The following is a 25,332-nucleotide window of genomic DNA, read 5'->3' as shown; positions in this document are numbered from 1 at the left end:
CCTCACTTTTGTCTAATTCTGTCTCTCTCTATTTTTCTATTTTTCTGCCTGTCCTTCTCTTTCTCTGACTCTCTTTCTCTCTGTGTCTTTTCTTTTTCTCTCCTTTTCACTCCCCATTTCGATTTCTCTCTTTCTCTCCTTTTCTCTTTTCTTTCTCTGTTCTTGTTCTCTTGTTCTCTCTCCACCTTTGTTCCCCCCCTCTTTCTCTCGCTCTCTCACTTTTGTCTAATGATGTCTCTCTCTCTATTTTTTCCCTTTTTTCTGCCTCTTCTTCTTTTTCTCTCACTCTCTTTCTATCCCTCTCATTCCCCCCCTCTCTCTCTGTCTCTCCTTTTCACTCCCCATTTCGATTTCTCTCTTCCTCCCCTTTTCTCTTTTCTTTCTCTTTTTTTTCTATTGTTTATTCTCTCCCTTTTTGACCATCTCTTTCTATTTCTCCCTTGATGCCTTCTTTCTTATCTTTTTTCCTCTCGATATCTTTCCTTTTTCTTTACTTTCTGGGTTTTTTTTCTCTCACTTTTTCTTTATCTCTTTTTTATCTCTTTTTGTCTTGAGTGGCTTCATTTTTGTGTTGTGAGCCAAGTATAAAAAATATGACCATTTTAATTAGTTCAAACTTTGAAACAATAAAGGCTATTCTTATATTCAACTTTCATGAATTTGGTGAATCATGTTTAATCACTAATAGTATGATATCATTGAAAACAAACTGAAGAAGCATTTGGGAGCGAAAGAGCCGACTCTTTTCAGTCAGCCGAGTCGAAAGAAAGAGCCGGTTCTTTAAGAAGAGCCGGAATTCCCATCACGAACGCTCATGGGTGGACTGTTGCGGGAATCATACAAAACAAATCCTGCCTTGCAACCTTATTTTTAACCTCCCCAAAAATTATAACAATACACGCTTCCTAAATATAATTGCGATCAAATATTGTTCCCATCATCATACCTGCTTGTTAACCGTTATTTTTTAGTTGTAGTGGTCATGTTTAGCCAATGAGGGGCACTAAAGGTAGGTAAGTAAATCATACTTCCTCTCTCATATACAACTGTACTCTCATACAGACAAGGACATACCATGCGCTAACACTATCATACTCTATACTCACATATACTACTATACTCTCATAATTGCTATTATTCTCTAATACGACAGACTGAGGAGATCATTTCTTCCTCATGCCATGAGGCTCTTTAACTCCACCCAGGGGAGTAAAAGCCCACATTAAACCCCACCCCCCACATTTGCATATTACCCTATATTTATTACAGTGTGTATCCGTAGCACTATTTAAATAGTATATAGCAAAACTTTATATTTAGGTATTTTTGTATTCTATATCTTTATTTTATTGTTTTATTTTTCAACACAAGAATACTGCTGGAAGTGTGAATTTCCCTACGGGGATGAATAAAGTATCTATCTATCTATCTAATACACACACTACTATAGTCTCTCACACATAAAGTTAATACTGTACTCTCATACACACACTACTCCTATATGCTCTCACATGTATAAATATGCTCTCTCACATACTACTGTTGTCTCATATATATACACATTACTAAACTCTCTCATGCACACTACTATACTTTTTACACATACCACTGTATGTGAAAGTCTTAGTAGAGTTTATTTGTGTGTGGGAGTATAGTAGAGAGAACGAGAGAGAGAGAGAGAGAGAGAGAGAGAGAGAGAGAGAGAGAGAGAGAGAAATAGGAAAGAGAGAGAGAGGGAACGAGAGACAGAGAACGAGAGACAGAGAATGAGAGACAGAGAACGAGAGGCTGAAACAGAGAACAAGAGAGAACAAGAGACAGAGAACGAGAGTGAACCAGAGACAGAAAATGAGTGAGAATGAGAGACAGAGAAAGAAAGAGAACGAGAGACGGAGAACGAGAGAGAACGAGAGACAGAGACAGAGAACGAGAGAGAATGAGAAAGAGAACGAAAGAGAACGAGAGACAGAGACAGAGAACGAGAGAGAACGAGAGACAGAGAACGAGAGAGAACGAGAGACAGAGATCGAGACAGAGAGGACGAGAGACAGAGAGAACGAGACAGAGGGAACGAGAGAGAACGAGAGAAAACGAGACAGAACGAGAGAGAGAGAGAGAGTATTATATTACTGTGAGAATCTATAGTAGTGTGTGAGTAGAGTTGTATGCAAATGAGAGTATAGTAGTATGTGTGTGAAAGCATAGTAGCATGTGTATGAGAGTAAAATAGTATATGTGAGACTATAGTAGTTTTTGTACATGATATGAGTGTGTGTATGAAAGTATACTTGTGCATGTGTGAGAGTATGATATTGTATGTGAGAGCAAGTATGATTACATACAGTACTTCTCAAACGGCCTCCCATTGGACACTACTGGCTCACATTTCAAGACTGTATCACGTGGTACTCGAACTTTGGACACCAAAGCCCCCCTCTTAAAAATGTATCTCCTTAAAGGGATAGTGTGTATTACAGAAATAAAGACCTGGACTGGTAATGGAAAATCCAAGGAACAAAGAAACAAACTAACAAGTGGGCACTATGCTACTAATAAAATGTCCAAACAAGAAACAAAGAAATCAAAGCTGGCATGGCAGTGAAAACGCAAGGAACAAAGTAACAAAAAAAGTAGGCAAAAAACAATGAAGAAAATGTGCAAACAGTGTCAGAGCCAGAACAGATGGTAGACCCAAACGCATAATGTTTCACAACAAACTTTATCGCGGAAGCTGAGAAGTCAGGAAAGCAAGCGCAAGCAATCCAGCAATCGCAGAAGCAGGACGCTCACAGGATCGGATAGTAGTCGGAAGGCGGGAACGAGCCGAGTAGCCGGGACGGAGATCAGAGCGTGGACAGTGGGCAAACACGGGTCGAGCAGCCGAGGCGGGAGATCGGAGCGTGGTCGAAGGAAGGAAAAAGTCAGGGAGCCGGAGACAATCGGGAAGCCAGGGGTAGACGAGCAGGATACAGGTAAGGACCGGACAGACGGGATCCAGAGTCAAATAGTGCTTGCCTTGCATTTGCGGAGGTTCGCTGACGGACTGACAAGGAGTGAAAGGAAGCGTTGAGTATAAATAGGAGGTGAACCAATCAGGCAACGAGCAGCAGCTGGCGCCAAACGAGCGGGCACAGGTGTGGGCAATGGGCAATCATAACAAACAGGAATTGAAAACAAAATCAGAGGTAGCAAAAGGAGGCATACCAGACCCTAAGACCGTCCCCTTGACAGTCTGAACCAGACCAGTCAAAGTCAAATGCACAAAGGGCCAAATTAAAAATAAAATGGCCGAACTGTCCAACTATGACAATATTTCAAAATGGTGCATGTACTCTAGTGCAACGTGGTGCCCCTGGCCACCAGGTAGCCCCCCTTAGACCAACTGAATAGCCTGCGGACTCGTTCTCAAAATTTATCATGGGTCATTGTGATTTTCTGGTAAATGTGATCTTCAACTGTCATGTTGTTTACAGGTTGACTGTGCTTATTTTAACCTCTAACAATAGCAACCTAGTAATAACATAGTAATAACGTAGTAATAACATTCTATTTTAGGAAATGCTTATCTAACCGGCAATGTTCCCTGTAATTTTCCACGGGTCCGAGCGTTCACACAAAGTCGGTGAGCAACGCTTGAAACAACAGTGAGCAACGGCAATCCCAAGTGTGGCAACTAAATTATTATCCAACATGTCCAAAACTTAACATCAAGTTATATTTCGCTGACTTTCCGGCAATGCAAAATTATTTTTCTCTTTTGAATGAATTAACTCATGTACGATTGCAAAGGTTGTACGGCCTACAAACGTCGTTTGTTTTTACAACAATTTTTTCCTGATATATTTTGTCGCATAATATTAACATTTTTGGGGGCTTATTGAGTCGGTTGTAAGATACAGAACTGTACTTAATCACATTTTTAGTGGAAGTACAATGTTGTCAACAAGATTCACTTGATATCATTGGAAATTATTTGAATGCAACACAAACTTTTTCTTCTTTTTTCCGTGTTTTTTTTCTACTTTTTTTAAAAAATTCTTTTAAAAAAAGTCTCATTGTGTTTATTTTTTCCGAGCTGTTACTTTTTTCTTTTTGTACTTTTTTCCTACATTTCTTTCTTTTCTTTTTTTATGGCTTTTTTCAAAATTTGTCCTTCTTTTTTTCTCTTCCTTTTGTTTCTTTTTTTCTCAGCTTTTCACTACTTTTTCATTTTGGTATTTTTTTCTTTTTTGTTCTATTCCCCCCTTCCTTTAAGTCATTTTGTGCATAATTTTACATAATATTTGGTCATTATGGGATTAAAGAAGCAAAAACAACCCGAAGAGCCGTTTAGGACCCGAAAGAGCCAGTTCCTTTTAGTGAGCCGAGCTGATGAAGCCGGTTCTCTACCAACTTTACTCAACTTCGTTCTACTTCGACTCGACTTCAAAATACCGCATTTAGGACACAACGTCAGGGGAACCCGTGTATTTTTACCTTCATGCACTGTTACTTTGACTTAAGTCGCTTCTTAATGAGTCATTTTGAGCCCTCATTTTTGTGCGCCGGCTAGATTTTCTTGTGCGCTGAGAATGTGAGAATGTGCAGATTAGAGGGAACACTGCTAACCGGTAACCCTTTGCGCTAATAAGTAACAAGAAGTGGCTCTAGACTTCAAAAAGGTTGTAGACCCCTGGTTTAGTGAATACAGTTGGACCAACTAAAAACAAACATATTCCAATATGATTACAGTATACGAATAAAGAAATATTTTTCTTCTGGCTGCATCAGTAATCTTTAATTTTCAACGGGCACAAAAGACATATTTCCTTTATATTAAAATCCTGGACACTTAAACATGTACATAAAACGAAAGAAGTCGGTATTATTCATGCATCGTCAGTAACCTATAGTATCATTCACTCAACAGAATTATATTTTTTAATATACCTGGAGGGAAATACAATAAAACATAGTTCACAAATATATTACCTAAAAACAAGATTTAACGTACAGTTAAAACATATACAATTCCTTGGTATGATGTAATCCTTAACCAATATCATCTCAATGGCCGTAGAAAATCTCGTGGGCCAGATGTGGCCCGCAGGCCTTGACTTTGATTGAGGTGGGCCAAATACTTTTCACAATAATGCATTATTGTGACGTAGCACAGACTGGTCAAAGGATTTGACTTTTCACGCTTGATTGCTGAATGAGATCCCTTGATTTGCACATTTAATACATTTTTTTTTGTGTTTGAAAACCTTTTTATATTGAGGATTTACTGTGACGGACAGGTACTGTGGAGTCCATTAGGCCTTAATAAATGGAATCCACATTTTAAATACTGCATTTTGCATTTCTTTGGTTGTCACTGTGTGCTATTAAAATTTGTTTGATGAGCTGAACCCTTTGTGAGTGATAAATGTACAAAAAAAACAGAATTCAGGAAGGGGGCGCATTGTTTTTCATGGCACTGTACAATAAAAACATAAAAGGTCCCCCAATACAGACCCTTGAGGAACTCCACAGCTAGTAGTCCCCACCAGGGTTGGGTAGGGTTACTTTAACTTGATTACTTTCAATTACTTTTGGATGACTCCAATACCAAATATTCTAATAAAAGACAAAATAAACTAAATATGAATAAAATTATGACTCACAACACGTGGTAAGCTTTCTCTTCTGGCTTTGATCTCTTTGATCTCCGGCAAAACTAACATAAAATGCGACAGAAACAAAATTAAAAAAAATCCAAACAGCTTGCCAACATCATTTTTGCCGTCCATGTATTCCGTTACTCCCCAAGCCTGCACCAAATGTATTCATTTTATTCATATTTAGTTTCTTTTGTCTTTTATTAGCATATTTGGTATTGGAGTAATCCAAAAGTAATTGAAAGTAATCAAGTTAAAGTAACCCTACCCAACCCCGGTTCCCACCAATGCCAAGACCAAACCTTCGCCTTTGCTCTGTGTGCCCTGTGATTTGGCATTTCTTTGGTTGTCGCTGTGTGCTATTAATATAATTTGTTTGATGACCTGAACCCTTTGTGAGTGATAAATATACAAAAAACACAGAATTCAGGAAGGGGGCAAATTGTTTTTCATGGCACTGTACAATAAAAACATGAAAGGTCCTAATACAGACCCTTGAGGAATTCCACAGCTAGTAGTCCCCACCAATGCCAAGACCAAACCTTCGCCTTTGCTCTGTGTGCCCTGTGATTTTGCTGGCAACCAGTCCAGGATGTCCTCTGCTTGTCGTCCAATGTCAGCTGAGATGGTCTCCAGAACCCTCGCGACGCTATTGAAGGTAAGCAGTAATGAAATGAATGAATGAACAAATGAATAAACTTTTAGGTTTAGCTTTTGCAAAACAAAGCATTTGTCGGTTTTATTACCTGATAAAAAAATTCACAGGGGTCTTCTATCTTGAAATCAAATAAAGACCAAAAATTGGAGGAATTGTATCTTGAAAGGTCGTGTGAACCTCGTGTTACCAATCAGGTTTTGCAGGGGCTTGATGGCCTCATGGTGCCTTCCTGTTCTGGGACCCATTCTCCTGTATCAGTCCGGATGCTGAAGTCCCATAAGGGCGGCTTAAAGTTCGCATCCAGGAAGGCATAAAAGTCTGGGTCGGGGCTATTGTCAGTGCAGCCCAAATCCAACATAGAAGGCCTAGCATGAGTGCATGAGATCCTTTGTTATTCCGGTAATATCCTAGTCCTTATCAGAGGACAAATTCTGAACTGATATGGGTTAGTTAAGTAGCTCATCGAATAACCTAGATTACCATTCCTTCCAGGGCATCTGATGGCAGAATTCTCGGCAGAATATTCAGCAAAAAAACCGGATCGTTAGGGTCTTTTTTCCAGTGAAGATGATGGGAACGCTATCAGGTATACAAACCACCTGAGTCCAGAGTTTTCCCTTTGAGTCCAAAATGTCTAAGTTAGACAACTCAGTTCAGGTAGACCATTTCTTGGGAGTTAAATTCACTCCACGTCTCCAAGCATGTTGACCAGGGATCCATTTCACTAGGGAGGGTTAACAACCCATGGATCTAACCCTGACTTCTGAGACGTGCCAGTGTCAAATAGATAAGGGATAAAGAATATAGTGAGTTTATTCAAGTCAGAGAGTTGCAAACTACCTGTTCCATCCTCCTGCCCGGACATAGCAGCTCCGCATGTATAAAAGGCAGTGGTGGGCCTTCTCTTCTGTTACCTTAAAATATATCTGAATCATGCATACTTAATTATATTTTGTCAACAAATACTGATTAAATAATTCCAAATTGTATGTCAGCCTTTTTCATTGCTTCTTCCATAGTTATACTGCTCCCAGATGTGTGCTTTCATATTTAAATTTCACATTTCAGCTATTACTTGGTCAGAAATCTACCCGGAGGCCTTCATAATGAGCTTTGAAGGCCCTGAGGGATAACACCAGTCTCAATGAAGTTGTTGGTTTAGCCAATCATATTTCAATTGGCAGAGCCAGTGCATGCTAGAGGGCCTTGTGAAACATTACTGGTTTCACAAACTAGGATTGGCTAGGGGGCAGTAGTGGAAATATCACAATGAAAAGTTGAGGAAAAAAAATCCTTGTATGTACTGCTTCTGTTGAATGGACATTTTCAGATAAAAACTTATGCCAGAAAGACGATAAGACAGGCTTGACCTTTACATTAGCTTCGATGCCAATAGATGGTACTGAAATGCACGGAATCTGTTCGACAGAGTGATTTAAATCTTCTAGAGCACAAGTGTCAAACAGGCGGCCCGCGGGCCAGATCAGGCCAGCTAAGGGATTGAATCCGGCCCGCGAGACAACACTCAGAGAAGCGCAAGAGAAAAACAAGCTGCAGGTTGAAATATGTCAACTTGATGTTGCTAAAGCCAGGTGCCTCTCACAAAGACACTGTACTTGTATTTATTTCTCTGTCTGTCTCTCTCTCTCTCTCTTTCTTTTCCACCCCCTTTCTCCCACTCTGTCTCTGTCTCTTTCACTCTCTGTGTCTCTCTTTTTCTCTTCCTTTGTCTCTTTATCTCTCAGTGTCTTTTAACCTCTTTTGCTCTAACCTCCTTTTTTCCTTTTCTCTCTTTTCTCTTTCTCTCTTCATACCCTTCACGCTTTCTTTTCTCTTTTCTCTATTTCCATCTTTCTGTTTCTCTTTGGATTTATTTCTTCCTCTCCCTTTCTTTCCCCCCTCTCTCACGACTTTTTATCTTTTGTTTCTCACGCTCTCTGTCTCTCTTTTTCATTCTTTGTCCTGCCCTCTCTCCTTTTCCCTTCCTCTTTCTCTTATTTCTTTATCTCTTTTTCTTTCTCTTTAATCTACTAGTCTGGCCCCCGACAGAATGTTTGTTCTATCGTGTGGCCCCCGAGTTGAAATGAGTTTGACACCCCTGTTCTAGAGGAATGAGAGGCAGATGACTTTTATGCAGGAATAAAAACAATTTTGGTGAGTAAAATGTGGGGCTGCAGTAGCTCAGGAGGTAGAGCGCTCGTCTTGTGATCAAGGGATTCCAGTTCGAATCCCGGCTCCTCCGTGTTACATGTCAAAGTGTCCTTGGGTAAGACACTGAACCCCTAATACCCCCAGTAAGCAGGTTAGCGCTATTGGGAAATGTGGAGCACATTGTAAAAACGCTTTGGGAAGTCATTGACTTGAAAAGCGCTATATAAATGCAGATCATTTCATTTCATAAATTACTTAAAAATATCGTTATGTTATGAGGTTATTATTGATGCTTTCTAATGTGTCGTTTTCGAGGGTTGGATTGATTCCGCCTACTGAAGGCCCAGGTGTGAAATGCACGGCCCGCAACCGAGAAAGGGCAATTCTTGCATCGTTTACTTCTCGGCAGAAAATCTAAATTCTAATCCCAGTCGGAACAGTCCCTGCATGTAAACGTACCTGCTGTTATTGTAACCGGTCAAGTGACCTCCATTTGTGAAATGTTTTTAGTTACCAAGGTTTTGTGGAAAAGACCACTCAGCATTTGCCTCAGTTTAGAGTTAAAACACTCAGCGTTCTCAATGAACCTCCGTTTTGAAATGGACCTCCGGGCACCGTTACATGCTACATAGCAGTGGTGACGTGGGTGAGACCCAAGTCTCTGGAGTCTTCCTTCTCAGCCTGGGAGATGGAAGACAGTTCCGCCTCTAGTCATGTGGGCTTACAATTCTCCCCCAGATTCTGCAAGGGCATGGCAGCTTCCCGCATGGTCACCAGAGCCACCTTCCTGCTCCCTGGTACCTTCTGTCGCTTACACTTAGCTGAAAGGCAGAAGTCCTTAAAGCATCGCTTGAAATTCTCATCCAAGAAGGCATAGAGAATAGGGTTGAGGCTGCTGTTGATGTACCCCAGAGCCACGCAGAAGAAGTAGGCGGCCATGATAGCCGTGGTCTCCGGGACGCTGGCGAGAACTTTGACCAAAATGAAGATGTGGATGGGGGTCCAGCACACCACGAAAACGGCCACCACGACCACCACCAGGCGGGTGATGCGACGCAGGTTTCGGTCCTTCACCCTGGATCCGGACAGCATGCGGACGCTCTTGAGCCGGAGCAGCATCAGGGAGTAGCACCAAGTGATAATCAGAACCGGTACCACAAAGGCGAACACGAACACCAACATCTTCATAAGAGTGTCCCAGTACACGTATGGCTCTGGGAACTGTAAAGCGCACTCCGTGATACCTGCGAGGGACAACGGCAGAAACGTGTAGTAATTACTCGTACATTCAACTGAAAAAGTGCAGAAAACTCCATCACCCTTAAGTAGGAACTAAATGTGTTAGTCCTGGAGCTACCACAATAGAGTAATGCCTCGTTTTTAACAGGGGTTGCGTTCCAAATAGGACCAGAGATGGTCCAAATCCATGAAGTGGAAACCTCCTTCTTTTATTTATGTCACGGTTGCCAGGGCGCCCAAGTGGCCCTGCCCATGGACATGGATTGCTCCCTGTCACTACTTAAACGCTGTCCTGTGAGTCTCCTTTTGTCGGAGCGTCAGCGAAACTCTGTTTTGACACGTCAAGCCCTGAGAATCTCCGTTTTTTCATGTGTTTTTGCTCCTGTTTTGCTCTCGCCACGATCTGTTTGGTTTTGACCACTTCCACATTCCGAGCAATCTACTCCGACCAACGATCTCCGGATCGAGTGTGCGCTCCTTTCTCCTCTCCCCAATAAACTGTGAGTGACGTTATGCAAGTGGGTTCTGCTTCCTGTTCTGGTACGTGACAATTTATTCATTTATTTAATACAGTGGTCGGCAACCTTTACTGTGCCACAGACCGGTTCAGTGTCTGACTATGTCATGGTTTGGCGCCTGCAGTCCCTCTCATTGTCCAAGAGAAGGCAACGCAACCCCATTTTCTAGTCCCCTTCAAATTTTCTCTCCCCGGGTGCTTCCAATAGGAAAACCAGCCACCTCTACCATAAATGCTCCAAGCTTCCACCTCACGTTGCTGATTCGACCAAGCAACGTAACAAGATAAATTAATAATAATAATAATAATAAGGATTATCAGCTCGAATCCACTGTACAAACACTGGACCCCTGTGGATCTAGATATAAAAAGGCATTAGATATAATTTCATCATCACACTATTTTTACTCACAGTGCCGTGTTGTTTTGCTTTGGCTGAACGCTAAAATAGTACAAACAAAACGACGTGGCAAGGTGACTAAAAATAGTGTGATGATGAGATAAAGCATACTGCCTTCAGTCATGATATCTACAATCCGAGTGAGCTCATCACTAGACTGTATGCCATCACTGTTGCAGATTCGGGTTCGATTCCCACTGCATCCATCGCTGAGCAAAAAACGTCTGTGTTGTCAGTTACGAAGCGATCCGGGTTTGATTCCCGCTGCATCAAAGCCAATCAAATGCCGTCAGCAATTTCAGTTGATTGACTATTTGCTGAAAAAAATTCATTTACACGAAAAAAGTGTTATTTCTTTTCTTTCGGTGCGGCCCTTTATCAAACGACCTATGGCCCGGTATCGGTCCATGCCCCGATGGTTGCTGACCACTGCTTTATCATACGTTGTAACCAAAGTACAAACATAATTCAATAGGTCAAGCATTTGCTTAACAATTAAAAGTACTGTACTTTATAAATATATTTTAACAATTAACTTTTAAACTGTCATATAATTTTAAAAATAATATTGCAGTTTTTTTGCACTATTAATTCTAGAAAGGGATTGAAATTGATTTCAGGACACTATCCACTTTTTTAACTTCAGATGTTATTTTATAGCCATCATGTGGACGTTTATAGCGTGTAGAGAAGTCCAACTTTGTTGTTGGTAGAAAGCATTTTCCTCCCACTTCCGTCCGTGCAGAGCATTGGGTTGACATTATCGCTTCGAGAGAAACTCAAAATTGAAAAAATATTTAGTACGTTATGTAAGTTTGTCAAGCTGTTTTACGTACGTGTAGGACTTAGACCACAACGTTATTGACATACAGGCAGACATAGGAAGAAAAGGGGCAAAGCGACTGTTTAGCCAATCAGAATGCAGAACACAGTGCACAATGGAAATTCACCAAATAAACTGCGATACAACAAAGGAATACTGTTTTGATTTCTTCAGGCCTTAATCGCAAAAGATAAGATGATAATTTATCACCAAAAAAGTTGGACTTCTTCACCCGCTAAACTCGTTTTAGAGTAGCATGCAGCTTTTTGACGCTACACAGTGGCTGCCTGGCGCCTTTTTAAGAATGTTTGATAATGGAAAAATACATGGTTTCTAGAGGAACACAAACAGGACACATTCCTAACGTTTTCCATTGAATATAGACACAGTCTGTGTTTCCTTTCTTACAAGGCTTTTAAAACATTTTGGGTTGCCGACCTTGACCCAAGTAAATTGACTTAAATGTCATGGTTGCCATGGCGCCCAATTGGTCCCTGCCTTGTGGCGCCAGGTTCTGTCACGGTTGCCACGGCGCCCTATTGGCCCCGCCCACTGACACCAGCTGAAACGCGTTGACAGATTGCTGTCGGACTACTTAAACGCGGTCTTACGGGTTGCCTTGTGTCAGAGTGTCTGCGAAACTTCTGCTAGACTCTGTGTGATTTAACAAGTCCTGTGAATCTCCGTTTTTGCCTGTGTTTTGACCATGTTTTATTTTTGGCCCGATCTGTTTGATTTTAATCTACTTCCGCAACCATCGATCCCCGGATCGAGTGTGCACGCATTCCTCTTATCCCCAATAAATTGTGAGTAACGTTACGCGATTGGGTTCTCATTCCTGTTTCCTGTCCTGGTTCGTGACATTAAACAAGTTAAACAAATGCTTGAGCTTCTAAATTGAATTAGTTTTTTAAATTTTAATGTATAATATTTAATAAATAAATGACTAAATAAATCCAGCGACTGGCTGGCAACCAGTTTACGGTGTCCCCTGCCCACTGCCCGGAGATAGCTGGGATGGGCTCCAGCAACCCCGTAACCCTACTGAGGATAAGTGCTGCAGAAAATGAATGGATTCATAAATAGGTTTCTACTTTGCGGGTTTTGACTGTCACAGGACCTTTTAGAAACAAACCTCTCACCAAAATTAAGGGATGATTGTACCGTAAATTCCGGACTATAAGCCGCTACTTTTTTCTCAAACTTTCAACCCTGCGGCTTATTCAGTGATGCGGCCAATTTATGTAATTTTTCTAACGGCCGCCAGCGGCGCTCGAGTACAAAAGGTAAGATTTAGACCAGTGGAATATATGCGCCGAGGAAGACTGCAACTTCTTGGCTTTTGCATTAATTAAATTAGCGTAAACATACCCTCATCATGCAAAATGCAAAAAGTAAGGCACATCAAAAAATCCACTATCACCAACCAGTTCCCGAAAAGCCGGTCTGCTGCGTCACGGAGAGGAGGGCACAAAATCAGGAGTGGATGAGAGTTCAAGCTACAATGACAGCGCGAGTGAGGCTGCGGGAGCTTGGGACGACGTCCATATGACAAAGTTTCTTTCGGACACTGACGAAGACGACTTCGATGGCTTCAGTTCTAAGGAGGAAGATGAGGACGGTTTACCGTGATTTTTACAAGTACGGTATGTTTTTTTAATAGACCCATTTACTGTGTTGCAAGCGTGTTGTTAGCGTGTTGGTACCATTAACTGCCCTGTCACAGGCACCGTTTGGGATGAAAGTTATATTATTATTATTAAAACTTTTGAAAACTCTCTCAGTGTACCGTCTTTCTTTGTAAATATCGGTAACCATGTATAATATGTATTTGCAACTGTATATTTTTGTAATGTATTTATTTGTATTTATTTTGGACACTTATTCTGATATGTTTTGCACGGGCGAATTAAAAAGAAGGGGCGTAACAAACGTGGGGTGACGGGAAGTGGGGACCGGTAAAGGTGAGTGTTTGTGGACACGGCGGACAATAGTGGATATATATTTTTCCCACCCTTACCTTTGGAAATATACACTTTTTTCCTTGGATTACTTTCAACGGGACCCGGACTCTGCAGGTCTGCATCAAACCTTAAGTACCGGTATCATTTTCCGTTCATTTTGCCGGATGTGATTTTTGGACTGTGTACTTTAATGAAGGACATTCAGTTTCAATCGCGGGACTTAAAGTCTGGTTTGGGTTAATTTTGTGTTTGTGTTACATTTTTCAATGTGGGCGCATGCGGCTTATATACAGGTGCGGCTTGTGTAAGTACAAAATCGGTTTTCCTCTTAAAATGTGGTGGGTGCGGCTTACAATCAGGTGCGCTCTATAGTCCGGAATTTACGGTATTTATTTAGCCTCCCTTCCTTCACACATTCACCCAACCACTTATGATGTAGCATTGGCTAAGTCAAAAACTGGTTCCAGCTCACCGAGATTGGTCTGGGTGCCGCCCAGGACGAAAGCGGGAATCCCGGCGGCGGAGGACACGATCCAGACGCACACGTTGATGACTTTGGCCTTGGCGGGGGTTCGGAAGTCCAGGGCCTTGACCGGGTGGCACACCGCCACGTAGCGGTCGACGCTCATCATGGTAAGCGTGAAGATGCTGGTGAACATGTTATAGTAGTCGATGGCGATGAAGACTTTGCAGACCACCTGACCGAAGGGCCACGTGTTGAGAAGGTAGTCGGTGCTCTGGAAGGGCATGGTGGTGGTGACCAGAGCGTCGGCCAGAGCCAGGTTGAAAATGTAAATGTTGGTGGCCGTTTTCATTTTGGTGTACCTGTGACGAAACGGAGAGTTTGCTGAGTGCTGATAAGATCTCCAACCATCTCCGGGGCCGACTGTTCCTTGCCATTAATTAAAGATCGGCTCGCTTAATGCAATTTGTCTAGGATTTCAGTTCATTGTTATGCATTGGATGCTTCGGAGAATAATTTATCCACTTCGTTAATTGAGGGAACTGTAATCGCACTAAGTAATTACTTTTTCCCTCATTTCACCACAAGAAAAGGTCACAGAACAAATGACTTGTTCTTATAAAATGAAACTCGACACACCAGAAACAAAGACCGGGACTTGCATGTTACAAAGTTAAAAAAAACAAGGGTTACAAAACAAATGACGTGTTCGAATAAAATTAAACTTGACAATGTCCACACCAGAAACAAAGACTGAAACCGGAACTTACAAGGTACAAAGTAAACAAACAAGGGTCACAGAACAAAAGAGGTTTCCTGATGAAATCAAATTTGACAATGTTCTTACCAGAAACAAAGATCAAAATTGGAAATTGCACCGTACAAAGTAACAAACAAACGTCACAAAGCAAATGTCGTGTTCTGATTAAAAATGAAACCTGACAAGGTCCAGACCAGAAATAAAGACCGAAACCGGAACTTGCAAGATACAAAATAAACAAACAAGGGTCACAAAACAAATGAGGTTTCCTGCCAAAATAAATCTGACAATGTCAAAACCAGAAACAAAGACAGAAACCAGAAACAAAGATCAAAATTGGAAATTGCAAGGTACAAAGTAACAAACAAACGCTACAAAGCAAATGACGTCTACTGATTAAAAATGAAACCTGACAAGGCCCGGACCAGAAACAAAGACAGAAACCGGAACTTGCAAGGTAGAAAATAAACAAACAGAAAAAAGGGTCACAGAACAAATTACCCGTCCTGACAAAATCAAACCTGACAAAGACCAACACTGGAAATTGTATGGAACAAAGTAACTAACAGACAAGGGGCACTAAACTACCAACAAAACATCCCAACAAGAAAGCAAAAGACAACCAAAAGACAACCAAAAGACAACCAAAGGACAACTGTAGGACAACGACAGGACAACCATAGGGCAACCAAAGGACAACCAAAGGACAACCAATAGAAAAGGAAAACAAAAGAAAACAAAAGAAAACAAACCTGGGATGGCATTGCAGATGAAAAAAGACCCAACGTCGTGGGCATTCCAAAATTTCAATATAATGGGTCAGGATAATTAGGTACATGTTGAAGGATTTTATACATTTGATGAAAGGATTTTATACGATTGAATACAAGTTACATTTATTGAGTTTAATGCAAGCTCTTCACTGACTGGGCTTTAGTTCAATGACAGGTATTTTGACTAGGGAATTTTGGTAACAGGACTCTGACGGAGGACGGCAGGCGATGTTTTGAGAACAAGGCCCTGATGACGTAGAAACGCTCAAAGTTGTTTTGAGTTTTCCAGACATCGCGAAGCCCAGGGGGGGCTTCCTTGGCACGCCCATGGGAGGAGTCGAGACGCCATCTTGCGGGGGGACGTGGGCCGAGAGGAGAAAGCTAGAGGACTTCAGAGAAGGCTACACAGAGACTCGAGCGACACTAATTCGGCGGAGTTCACTTAGTTAAATTGTTTATGAAATGAAATCTGCCCCCGTGTGAAAATGTCGGCTTTTCTTGTTCATCTTTTCCATCAAGAAACGAGCGCGCATAAATTGTTGAGTGAATGTAGGTTGTGTTTGGTTAATGGAGTCAGATAACTAATTCGAACAATTTGGTAAACGGTGCATTTTAATATTTATTTCCCAACAAGGTGCGTGTTGATTGGACCCCAAACCCCCACACCCTGGGTCAAACCAGACCCTAGCACAGGAAGATGTGTTTTATAGCTATTTAGGCTTAACTTGGATGAAATGAAATGAAATGATCTGCATTTATATAGCGCTTTTCAAGTCAATGACTTCCCAAAGCGCTTTACCATGTGCTTCACATTTCCCAATAGCGGCCGTGATCTGTGCAGCCATGTAAGGCGCTAACCTGCTTATTGGGGGTATTGGGGGTTCAGTGTCTTACCCAAGGAAACTTCGGCATGAAACACGGACAAGCTGGGATTCGAACTGGGATCCCTTAATCCTAAAACGATCGCTCTACCTCCTGAGCTACTGCCGCCCACAATGGGTCAGGATAATTAGGTACATGTTGAAGGATTTTATATATTTTATGAAAGGATTTTATACGATTGAATACAAGTTAATGCCAGGAATGAATTAATTGGTTTTCAGTCATTTTATATCGGGTAAATTTGCTCGAGATATGAATAAGTCTAGATACGTGCGCGATCCAGTTGCGAATTAATCTAATATAGAGGTATCACTCATTTAACTCGATATAGAAATACTGGCGTGTCGTGGCCATACCTGTCAACCTGTATGTTTCTGCCGTACAAAGTATGTTTATTATGCGTTTTAAGACATGTACGACGAAAAAAAAATCTGTACGGAAAAACGCAAATTAGTCAATTATGGGTACCATCCGGTATACACCGACTATCATGAAATGGCAAATCAATCAAACGAGTTCGCCGCGGTAGCCTCTATCTCGGTATCGTATTTTTTTCGTTGCAAACAAAGCGAGCGGTTTGATGCTAGTGTGCGCATGCGTCTGCCGCCTGGGGATTTCCCATCATGCATCATTCCGAACACACGTGAACAAAGCGAAAGCAGAGCAGCAGGGTTGGGTAGGGTTACTTTAACTTGATTACTTTCAATGACTTTTGGATGACTCCAATACCAAATATGCTAATAAAAGACAAAAGAAACTAAGTATGAATGAAATTATGACTCACAACACGTGGTAAGCTTTCTCTCCTGGCTTTGATCTCTTTGATCTCCGGCAAAACTATCATAATATGCGACAGAAACAAAATTAAAATAAATCCAAACACTTGCCAACATCATTTTTGCCGTTCCATGTATTCCGTTACTCGCCAAGCCTGCACAAATTTGAGTCATTTTATTCATTTTTTTTTTTGTCTTTTATTAGCATATTTGGGATTGGAGTAATCCAAAAGCAATTGAAAGTAATCCAGTTAAAGTAACCCTACCCAACCCTGCAGAGCAGTAGGCCTACATTACAACATCTCATCTCATCTCATCTCATTAGCTGCACCGCTTATCCTCAGTAGGGTCGCGGGGGTACTGGAGCCCATCCCAGCAATCATCGGGCAGTGGGCAGGGGACACCCTGAACTGGTTGCCAGCCAATCGCAGGGCACATAGGGACAGACAACTCGCTCGCTCATTCACACCTAGGGACAATTTTGGACCGGCCAATCCACCTGAAATGCATGTCTTTGGAATGTGGGAGGTAACCGGAGTGCCCAGAGAAAACCCACGCAAGCACAGGGAGAACATACAAACTCCGCACAGGAAGTCCGGTAGCTGGATTTGAACCCACACAGGAGGTTCCCAAGACCTTAGAACTGTGCCGCACACGAGCTAACCACTGCGCCGCCGTGCTGCACATTACAACATAGTTTTGAATTTTCTTTGGATACAATCATCAAGTCGCAATGGCCGAACCTGAATTAAAACGCCGTAAGTCATTCTGATCTGAAAACAGCAGGCGGGGATGATTGAGTAAATTTGAAATACATGTGGTCTTAAAAAACATTGGATTTCATGTGGTAGTTGCGTAGTAAAAGGAAGTCCGTCTCTTTTTAGCGAACCGGCTTTTCCGGCTCAACTCATTCAAGAGAGCCGGCTCTCCAACGGCTCACTTGCTTTGATGCATTATATTACGAATAATTATGTTGTATAAAGAAGTTTGGAAAAAAAGGAAGTATAAAAGGAGAAAATGAAAAAAGACAGGTTTGTGGTTATCCCTTTAATCAGTCTATTACTAACAATAATTGAATGCAGAAAATGAATTCACAATTTGAATAAGAAAATGTATTATTCTACTTAATTATATTTGCATGTATTTTTTCCTTCTACAGTGAACGTCCAAGCTACTTCATTTTGAACTTTTTTTTATAATAAACCTCATTCATGTCGCGCAACTCAGGATCTCACAACAAAATGTTAATTAACAATATATATGATAAAAGGAAACAGATATTGTGGTCGACAGGCATTGTGGGAAATGTAGTTTTGTGTCTCTCATTTGACCTGTTTATTTTTCGACGCTTGGACATTTTAAGCTCTCGCGGACCACAAACTCATGACCCGTGGGCTAAATGTGGCCTGCCACATTATTTAATGCGGCCCGCGGCCCGTGTGTTTGACACATTTGAATTAAATGGAAAAAATGATCTTCCTATGACTACCTGAGGCTAAATTATATAATTCACCTTAGCATAAGCATAAGATTACGATTAAATTATTGATCGGAACGGCTCCAGGCAGCCGGCGTCTAATTAGTTTGACTAAAAGCAGCGGCTTGCCGTCGATAAAGGAGTTTGTTTGCTCGCATTCGTTACGTAGTTACCGAAATCGAACCAAAGGTTCACTTGGGAAATTTTTTTGCTCTTTCGTATTTATTAAGAGCAGATGAAGTTTTTCCAAGAAGAGAGTTCTTCAGTGTTATTTGGAACTTCATTTAGTTGAATCAATGTTGTTAAAGGGACTTTAGAAAAGTAGGGGTTATTGATCCAAATATCAATATTATTAATACTCTGTCAGGACCAGAGCGGAGACAGGACACACTTGTGTGCGTTTCTCTTAGTTTTATTGGGGAAAAGGGAAAGGATTGTACACAGGATCCCGAGATCGCTGGTCGCGGGGAGCAGGTTGCTCAGACGCGGAAGTGGTAGTTCCGTGGCGAGCGATGGCAGTGTCGAGAGCAGGAAACACAGGTCGGTAGCCGGGACAGGAGAGCAAAAACGTGGTCGAGATCAGAAAATGGGTCGAAGCCGGGAAACAGACGGGGGCCAGAAAAGGAGTGAGTCAGGGTCAAAAAGCTTGCCTAGCGTGAGCTAAGGTTTGGAGACGAACTGACAACCGGTGACAGAAAGACGGTTGTTTGAAAAGTGACAGGGAGCCAATCAGCGTCCGAGGCAGTTGGTGTCAAAGGCGATTACAGTTCCCTCAATTAATCATGACATACTCAGATAATAATAATAATAATATATTGTTTCGAAGCGCCTTTCTCTGGTACTCGGGTTGTGCGCCGACCGCGGAAGTGGATCTTCCATGGCGAGCGATGGCAGTGTCAGGGGACGGAAAAAGCAGGTCGGTAGCCGGGCCAGGAGAGCAAAAACGTGGTCGGGGTCGGAAGCGAGTCGTAAGCCAGAATAGGAGAGAAGACGTAGTCGGGGACAAAAAGAGGTCGAAAGCCGGGACGGGAGAGCAGACATGATCAGGATCAAAAACGGGTCGAAGCCGGGAACAGACGGGAGCAAAAAAACGGGACAGGTGGGAGTCAGGGTCGAAAAAGGCTTGCCTAGTGTTCACTGAGGTTCGCAGACGGACTGACAACAGAGGATTGACAGGACTGGGTTTAAGGAGGGACTGGGAGCCAATCAGAGCCCGCAGCGGTTCACTGCCATTACGTATAAATACGTTTTCAGAAGCATTGTCCCTGCAAAAAGTTACTTTTTTGTGTTATTAAGAAAAAAAATAAAGGATTTGGCGCTGCTGATTAGTAAGTATCAAGCTTCTGGGAAAGATTTCAGTATGATAAATCAACACTAGATGGCAAGAATAGCGCCGATCAGATATTTGTTCACACATTGAGGACCCCCCACTTTCTTGTGTCGCTTCCTGTATCCAGTGATTGAAAGTGTGTAGGCGGCCCCAAAGTTACAGATATTTAAGAGAATTTTTTTTTCAAAATAATCATAATTGGAACCTTCAGATGGTTTTGATTTATTGGCAGTTTTGAGTCAGTCCTCCCATTCTGCCGACAGTCGTGCAATTATACAGTTACCTACTTGCGTAAATCACAAGTAGTCAAATGTTCAATTAGCTTTGGTGACATCCAGTGGACATATTTAAAACTGCAGGTTATTGTTTGACGTGCTTGCAGCTTATTTTTCTTTTGTGGTTCTCTCAGCTTTGTCTTGCGGGCCGGATGAAATCTGTTGGCAGGTCTTAACCATCCCACGGGCCGTAGTTTTCCCAACCCTGGGTGATATCATAAATAGTGTAGCTTTATTGGTTCAGTCCAATGTTCCTAGTGTAAAACAGAAAGCGATCGGTGTCTGCTTCACACTTTTTAATACAAAGTGTTGATTGATGGCGCAGGCGATACTGGAAATTTGGTTATTAATCTGATCCAAGTAAATACATGATCGATACTGATCCGATACCGATCATGGAATAAATCAACCCTCCCCCATTTGAGTTAATTTGTAATTATGGTCAACACGGCACAAAGATTTTAACCACTGAAAATATTTCATTTTTTATTAAATATCTACATTGAAAACTTTAACCGTGTTTTGAAAATAAATATGAATATTTCGATGGCAACTGTTTCAAAAACAAAAGCCAGGAGAGTCATACGAAAATGTCAACTAGAGAACCAAAACATATTCCAATTCCACATCATATTGAACCAAAAGTCATTTTTGGTTGCAGCTTGTTGCTCTACAGAAGGTAAGCTTTTTTGTGTGTGTTGAGGTAAATTTGTGTTGTTGCCACAGGAGCAGACCACTTTTGTGAGAAAATTATAGTTTGATTATACTTTGAATATGTCTTTGTATGATTTTATCCTCAAAAGTACCTTAACAAAGCCAAATATTATATCCAGGTGTTGTTTGTCTTTTATGACAATTGTATCCCTAAAATGTGCCTCTCCTCCCTTTCTATGCTTCCTTAGAAATACACTGCATCATTGTTTAAGCGTACCTTAAATAATTAGCTCCTCTCTCAAGGGCTAATCTTTTATCTTCCTCGATCAGTTGGGCAGCTGGCCGGATACTTTCACTTTCGTTTCTCATTTATCATGATAGTGTGACACGTAGCTACCAGCATTATACTGTTTCATGTAATCATGTGATCTTGTTTAAGCCAATCAGATGTGTTGTTTTATGCATGTGCTTTGAAAAATTGGGGAAGTAGTTATCGGATGTGTGTGAGTCCTTTCTGAGCCGATCATGGAAGCAGAGTTAAAGGTCAGCTTAGGGGGCTATCTGACTCCTAACCTATTACTCAGAGTTTTTCTTTCTTTACCTGAAAGAGTTTCTTAATTTTTAATACAATGTCAAGTTCTGAAGTCCTTTTCTGTAGTTAAGAAGATAAGTCCACAACATGTTGCACTTGCCTTTTGCCTTTATCATTTTAGCTTCTGGCAAAGTGGCCGCATAATTTGATCCTCTCTTCTGCCTGGCAGGCAGGATGCAGCAGCAGCAGCAGGCCAGGTAAGGGGAGTGTCTAAAAATGTGCCTGTCAGTCACACACCTCAGGTTTAAACTTAGATTGGCTGAAGCCATTGGCTGGACAGAGAGAAGAGGAGTGAAGTAAAAATTGGAGGATGTAATACATATGACTATAAGGGATTTTATACAATTGAATAAAAGTTACATTTATTGAGTGCTATTTAGATTTTCACTAAGTGGGCTTTGGGTCATGCTGTTCCAAATGCGGAATGTTTTGGCTGGGGAATTTTGATAACAGGACTCTGACGGAGGACGGCAGGCGATGTTTGGAGAACAAGGCCCTGATGACGTAGAAACACTCGGTGTTATCTTGGTTAATTCCATACATCGCGACGCTCTTCTCCGAGATGGTGGACCCCACGTGGGGGCTTTCCTGGCACGCCCATGGGAGGAGCCGGAACACATGCTTGCGGAAAAAACATGGGCCGAGAGGAGGAGCTGAAGATCAAGAAAGAGGAGGCTTGACAGAGACTCGAGCGACACTAATCTGGCCATTACCAATGGAGTTCACTTAGTTAAATTGTTTAAGAAATGAAATCTGCCCCCGTGTGAAAATGCCGGTCTCTTGTCCATCTTTTCCGTCAAGAAAGGAGCACGCATTGTTAGGTGAATGATAGTTGTGTTTGGTTAATGGGGTCGGATAACTCATTCGAACAATTTGGTAAACGCTACATTTTAACATTTAATTCCTAACACAATCCAATAGTATCTATCCAATCTAAATGCTCTCGTCATATCGATATTCGGATCGATCCGCCCACCCCTATTGACGAATCAATATTTTTTTATAAAGCCACTGATTGGAAGGCTGCAGATACTCGTTGTCTTAAATAAACGCTCAGTCTAGAATGCTTAAGGAGCCTCAGCGGTGGTTTGCTACTGGGCCAGGCATCTTCTTAATTTGGTATCTTCCAATTTTTTTTTTGCCGCATCCTCAGATCATAAATAAATGGCCAATGTGCTCCACCTCTAGCCACCCGGGGGCTATAATTAATATCATATTGACCAGGCTGCAGGGAGTTTGAGATTTGTGTCTTTTGTACTTACTTTGGTGTGGCTACTTCTCTAGTAGGGTTCTTAAATGGGCTGAATGGCGGATCGGGCACATATCAAGCATAGTAGATAGATAGATAGATAGATAGATAGATAGATAGATAGATAGATAGATAGATAGATAGATAGATAGATAGATACTTTATTCATCCCCGAAGGGAAATTCACTTTTCCAGCAGCATCCCTAAGCTAGTAGGCGTGGGCGGAACGATCCAAACATCGATATTATGGATACTAAGTATTTGGATCGGTTCCGTACCGTTGTCCTGAGATGAATACTACACCCCTCCATCAATTTCCTCAAGCGCCACCTCTCAGTGTATATAGGCAGCCATTTCTCTCTCTCACCCATGGATACTCTCTAGTTTATGCCCGATTGAGTGACAGGCACACTTTCAGCACCTCACGCTACCTAGCCTGCTGCTGCATTCTGCCTGCCAAGGCCAAAGATTAAGGCACACCCCTAACAGAATCTAAAAACAATTTTGGAGAGAACGTCATTAGGCATCGCCCCAAAATATAAGCAGAGAGGAGATATGGCAAAAAGGGAACACTCTTAATTGCATTCAGGAGACATTCAAAGTTCCAGAAATGTTCAACATTGGCCTTTATAGTGTCCTCAAATCAACTCGTGATATCTCGTGAAGGTCGCCCGGACCTCCTGAAACAACGTCATCCCACGACCTCCGCCTGATGCTTACATACTTATCATTAGTTAGTATCAACATTCCACAACAACAACAGAGTCAAACAGAAAGCGCGGTATGGAAAATACCAGGTATCATTTGTGCGGTCTTCTACTGTGGCGACACCACAATTTTACATACACGCATGAAAAAAGGGCTTACTTTGCTGAGAGCAACAAGTTGCGACCAGAAATCTAAATACCTTTATGCAATGTACCGGTAGTTATTTTTACAAAATTTAAACATTTTCAGTGACTAAAATCTTTGTACTGTGTTTCGTAATAATGAACTCAAAGGGGGGGGAGGGTTCAATTATTCAATGATCATGATATTTCCAATCAAAATGTATCGGTATCCATGTATTTTTGGGATCGGATCGATACCAAAATTCCAAGTACCGCCCCCCCAAATGCACAGCAATTGATTGTAGCATGTTGCTTCTCAATTATTTTCTGTCACTCTCTCTTTCTCTTTCCCTCTACCTTTCTCTCACTTTTTATTTCTCTTTTTTTCTTTTTCTCTCTTTCTCCAAACTCTCTCTTATTCCCCTGTGTTTTCTCTCCCTCTCTTTGTCTTTCTCTTTTTGTGTCGCTTTAATGATCTTTCTTTCATTCTCTTCCTTTCTCTCTTTGTTTCTCTTTTTCTGTCTTTATTTTTCTGTCTTTCGGTTTCTCTCTCTCCAATTATCTCTCTTTCGCTCTTTCTTTCTCTCTTTCAAATTATCTCTTTCTCACTCTCTCTAGTTCTCTCTCTCTCTCTCTCTCTCTAATTCGCTGTGTCTCTTTCTTTCTCTTTATTTCTCTCTCTCACTCTCTCTTTCTCTCATCATCTCTCATTTTCTCTTATATTTTCGTTCCCTCCTCCTTTCTCTCTCTTCTTCTCTTTTTTTGCTCTCTCTCTCTCACTCCCTTTCACTTTCCCTTTCTCTCTCTCCTTCTCTCTCTCTATTTGATTCCCTTTTTCTCTCTCTATTTCTCCCTCTCTTTCTCTCTCTCTGTTTAATTCCCTTTTTTCTCTCTTTCTCCCTCTCTTTCTCTCTTTTTATTTTTCTCTTTCCCTCTTTCTATATATTTCTCCATCTCTCTCTTTAATCCCCTCTCTCCGCTTCTCTACCCTGTCCTGGAAGCCGCTAAATAATACACACTCTCCTTTAATTAAGGGGAGCAATCGGGAGTTGACACTTGACAGGTATGCATTTCCACGTCCCCCGATTATTTTAAACCTCTTTCGGATCCCTCAAAAGGATGGTGCAGGAAATAAAACATTGCTGTTAGAGTTAACGCGTTAACGACGCTCTAACTTTTCGTGTTTCGTGTTTGCTTACCTGACGATGACGTACATGACCAAGCAGTTTCCCAGCAAGCCCACCACGAAAATGAGCGAGTAGACGGCCGTTATAATGGGGATAATGGGCGACAAGTGCTCGTGTTCCCAAGCTCCGTCCCCGCTTTCGTTGCGACTCCACGCCGCCAGCGAAGCGTTTTCAGCGGGGGGATAGTGCTCTTCTTTCCGCGTCCCGAAAACATCGCTCGCAATGGGGCTCTCCATCTTCTCAAACGCAACCTAATGTCGCGCCTTTTTCAGTCGCTGGCAAAGTTCGAGAGTGGAGATGGGGCGTTCGCAAACGTAACGGCTATATTAACCGGCTCTTTGGAGTGAATGACGAGAAAATAAGACAATAACCCGATCCCGGGTACAGTTCAAACAGTCAATAAGGAGGCGGCTTCTTACCAAGCTCTATGAAACTCTCTCTCTCTCTCTCTCTCTCTCTCGCTCTCTCTCTCTCTCTCTCATTCTCTTTTTCTTTCTCTCTCTTTTCATCGCTTTAACATCTACCTTTATCTGTCTTCCTTTCTCTATCTTCCTCTATCTGTTGTTCTCTCTTCTGTTCTCTCTCTCTCTCTTTCTCTCTTTCTCTTACACACATTCTCTTGTTCTTTCTCTCTCTTTTCATCGCTTTAACGATCTACCTTTATCTGTCTTCCTTTCTCTATCTTCCTCTATC

The 25,332-nt window shown here is 41.7% G+C and overlaps 1 protein-coding gene across 1 annotated transcript; it reads right to left on the bottom strand.

Moving 5' to 3' along the window:
• Positions 1–8,300: 8,300 nt before the first annotated feature.
• Positions 8,301–24,875, bottom strand: LOC148348481 (delta-type opioid receptor-like). Its single transcript, XM_088322159.1, has 3 exons — positions 24,652–24,875; positions 13,864–14,216; positions 8,301–9,692 (listed from the first exon to the last, which is right to left on the bottom strand). The coding sequence occupies exons 1-3, from the start codon at positions 24,873–24,875 to the stop codon at positions 9,160–9,162; spliced, it is 1,110 nt and encodes a 369-aa protein (XP_088178285.1). The 3' UTR covers positions 8,301–9,159.
• Positions 24,876–25,332: the final 457 nt, after the last annotated feature.

The sequence above is a fragment of the Urocampus carinirostris genome, chromosome 18 (assembly GCF_059441175.1).
Source record: "Urocampus carinirostris isolate Australia breed hairy pipefish chromosome 18, RoL_Ucar_1.0, whole genome shotgun sequence".
NCBI classification, from domain to species: domain Eukaryota; kingdom Metazoa; phylum Chordata; class Actinopteri; order Syngnathiformes; family Syngnathidae; genus Urocampus; species Urocampus carinirostris.
Note: the sequence above shows the minus strand (reverse complement) of the source record. Positions and strands in the feature narration are given on the sequence as shown.

What these genes read in the sequence shown, in the direction of transcription:
- LOC148348481 (XM_088322159.1), bottom strand. Translation starts at nt 24,875, where the DNA reads ATGGAGAGCCCCATTGCGAGCGATGTTTTCGGGACGCGGAAAGAAGAG. An exon ending in GTCATGTACGTCATCGTCAG is followed by an intron (nt 14,217 to 24,651) that starts GTAAGCAAACAC and finishes GTTTCGTCACAG; the next exon opens with GTACACCAAAATGAAAACGG. An exon ending in CGGCACCCAGACCAATCTCG is followed by an intron (nt 9,693 to 13,863) that starts GTGAGCTGGAAC and finishes TGTCCCTCGCAG; the next exon opens with GTATCACGGAGTGCGCTTTA.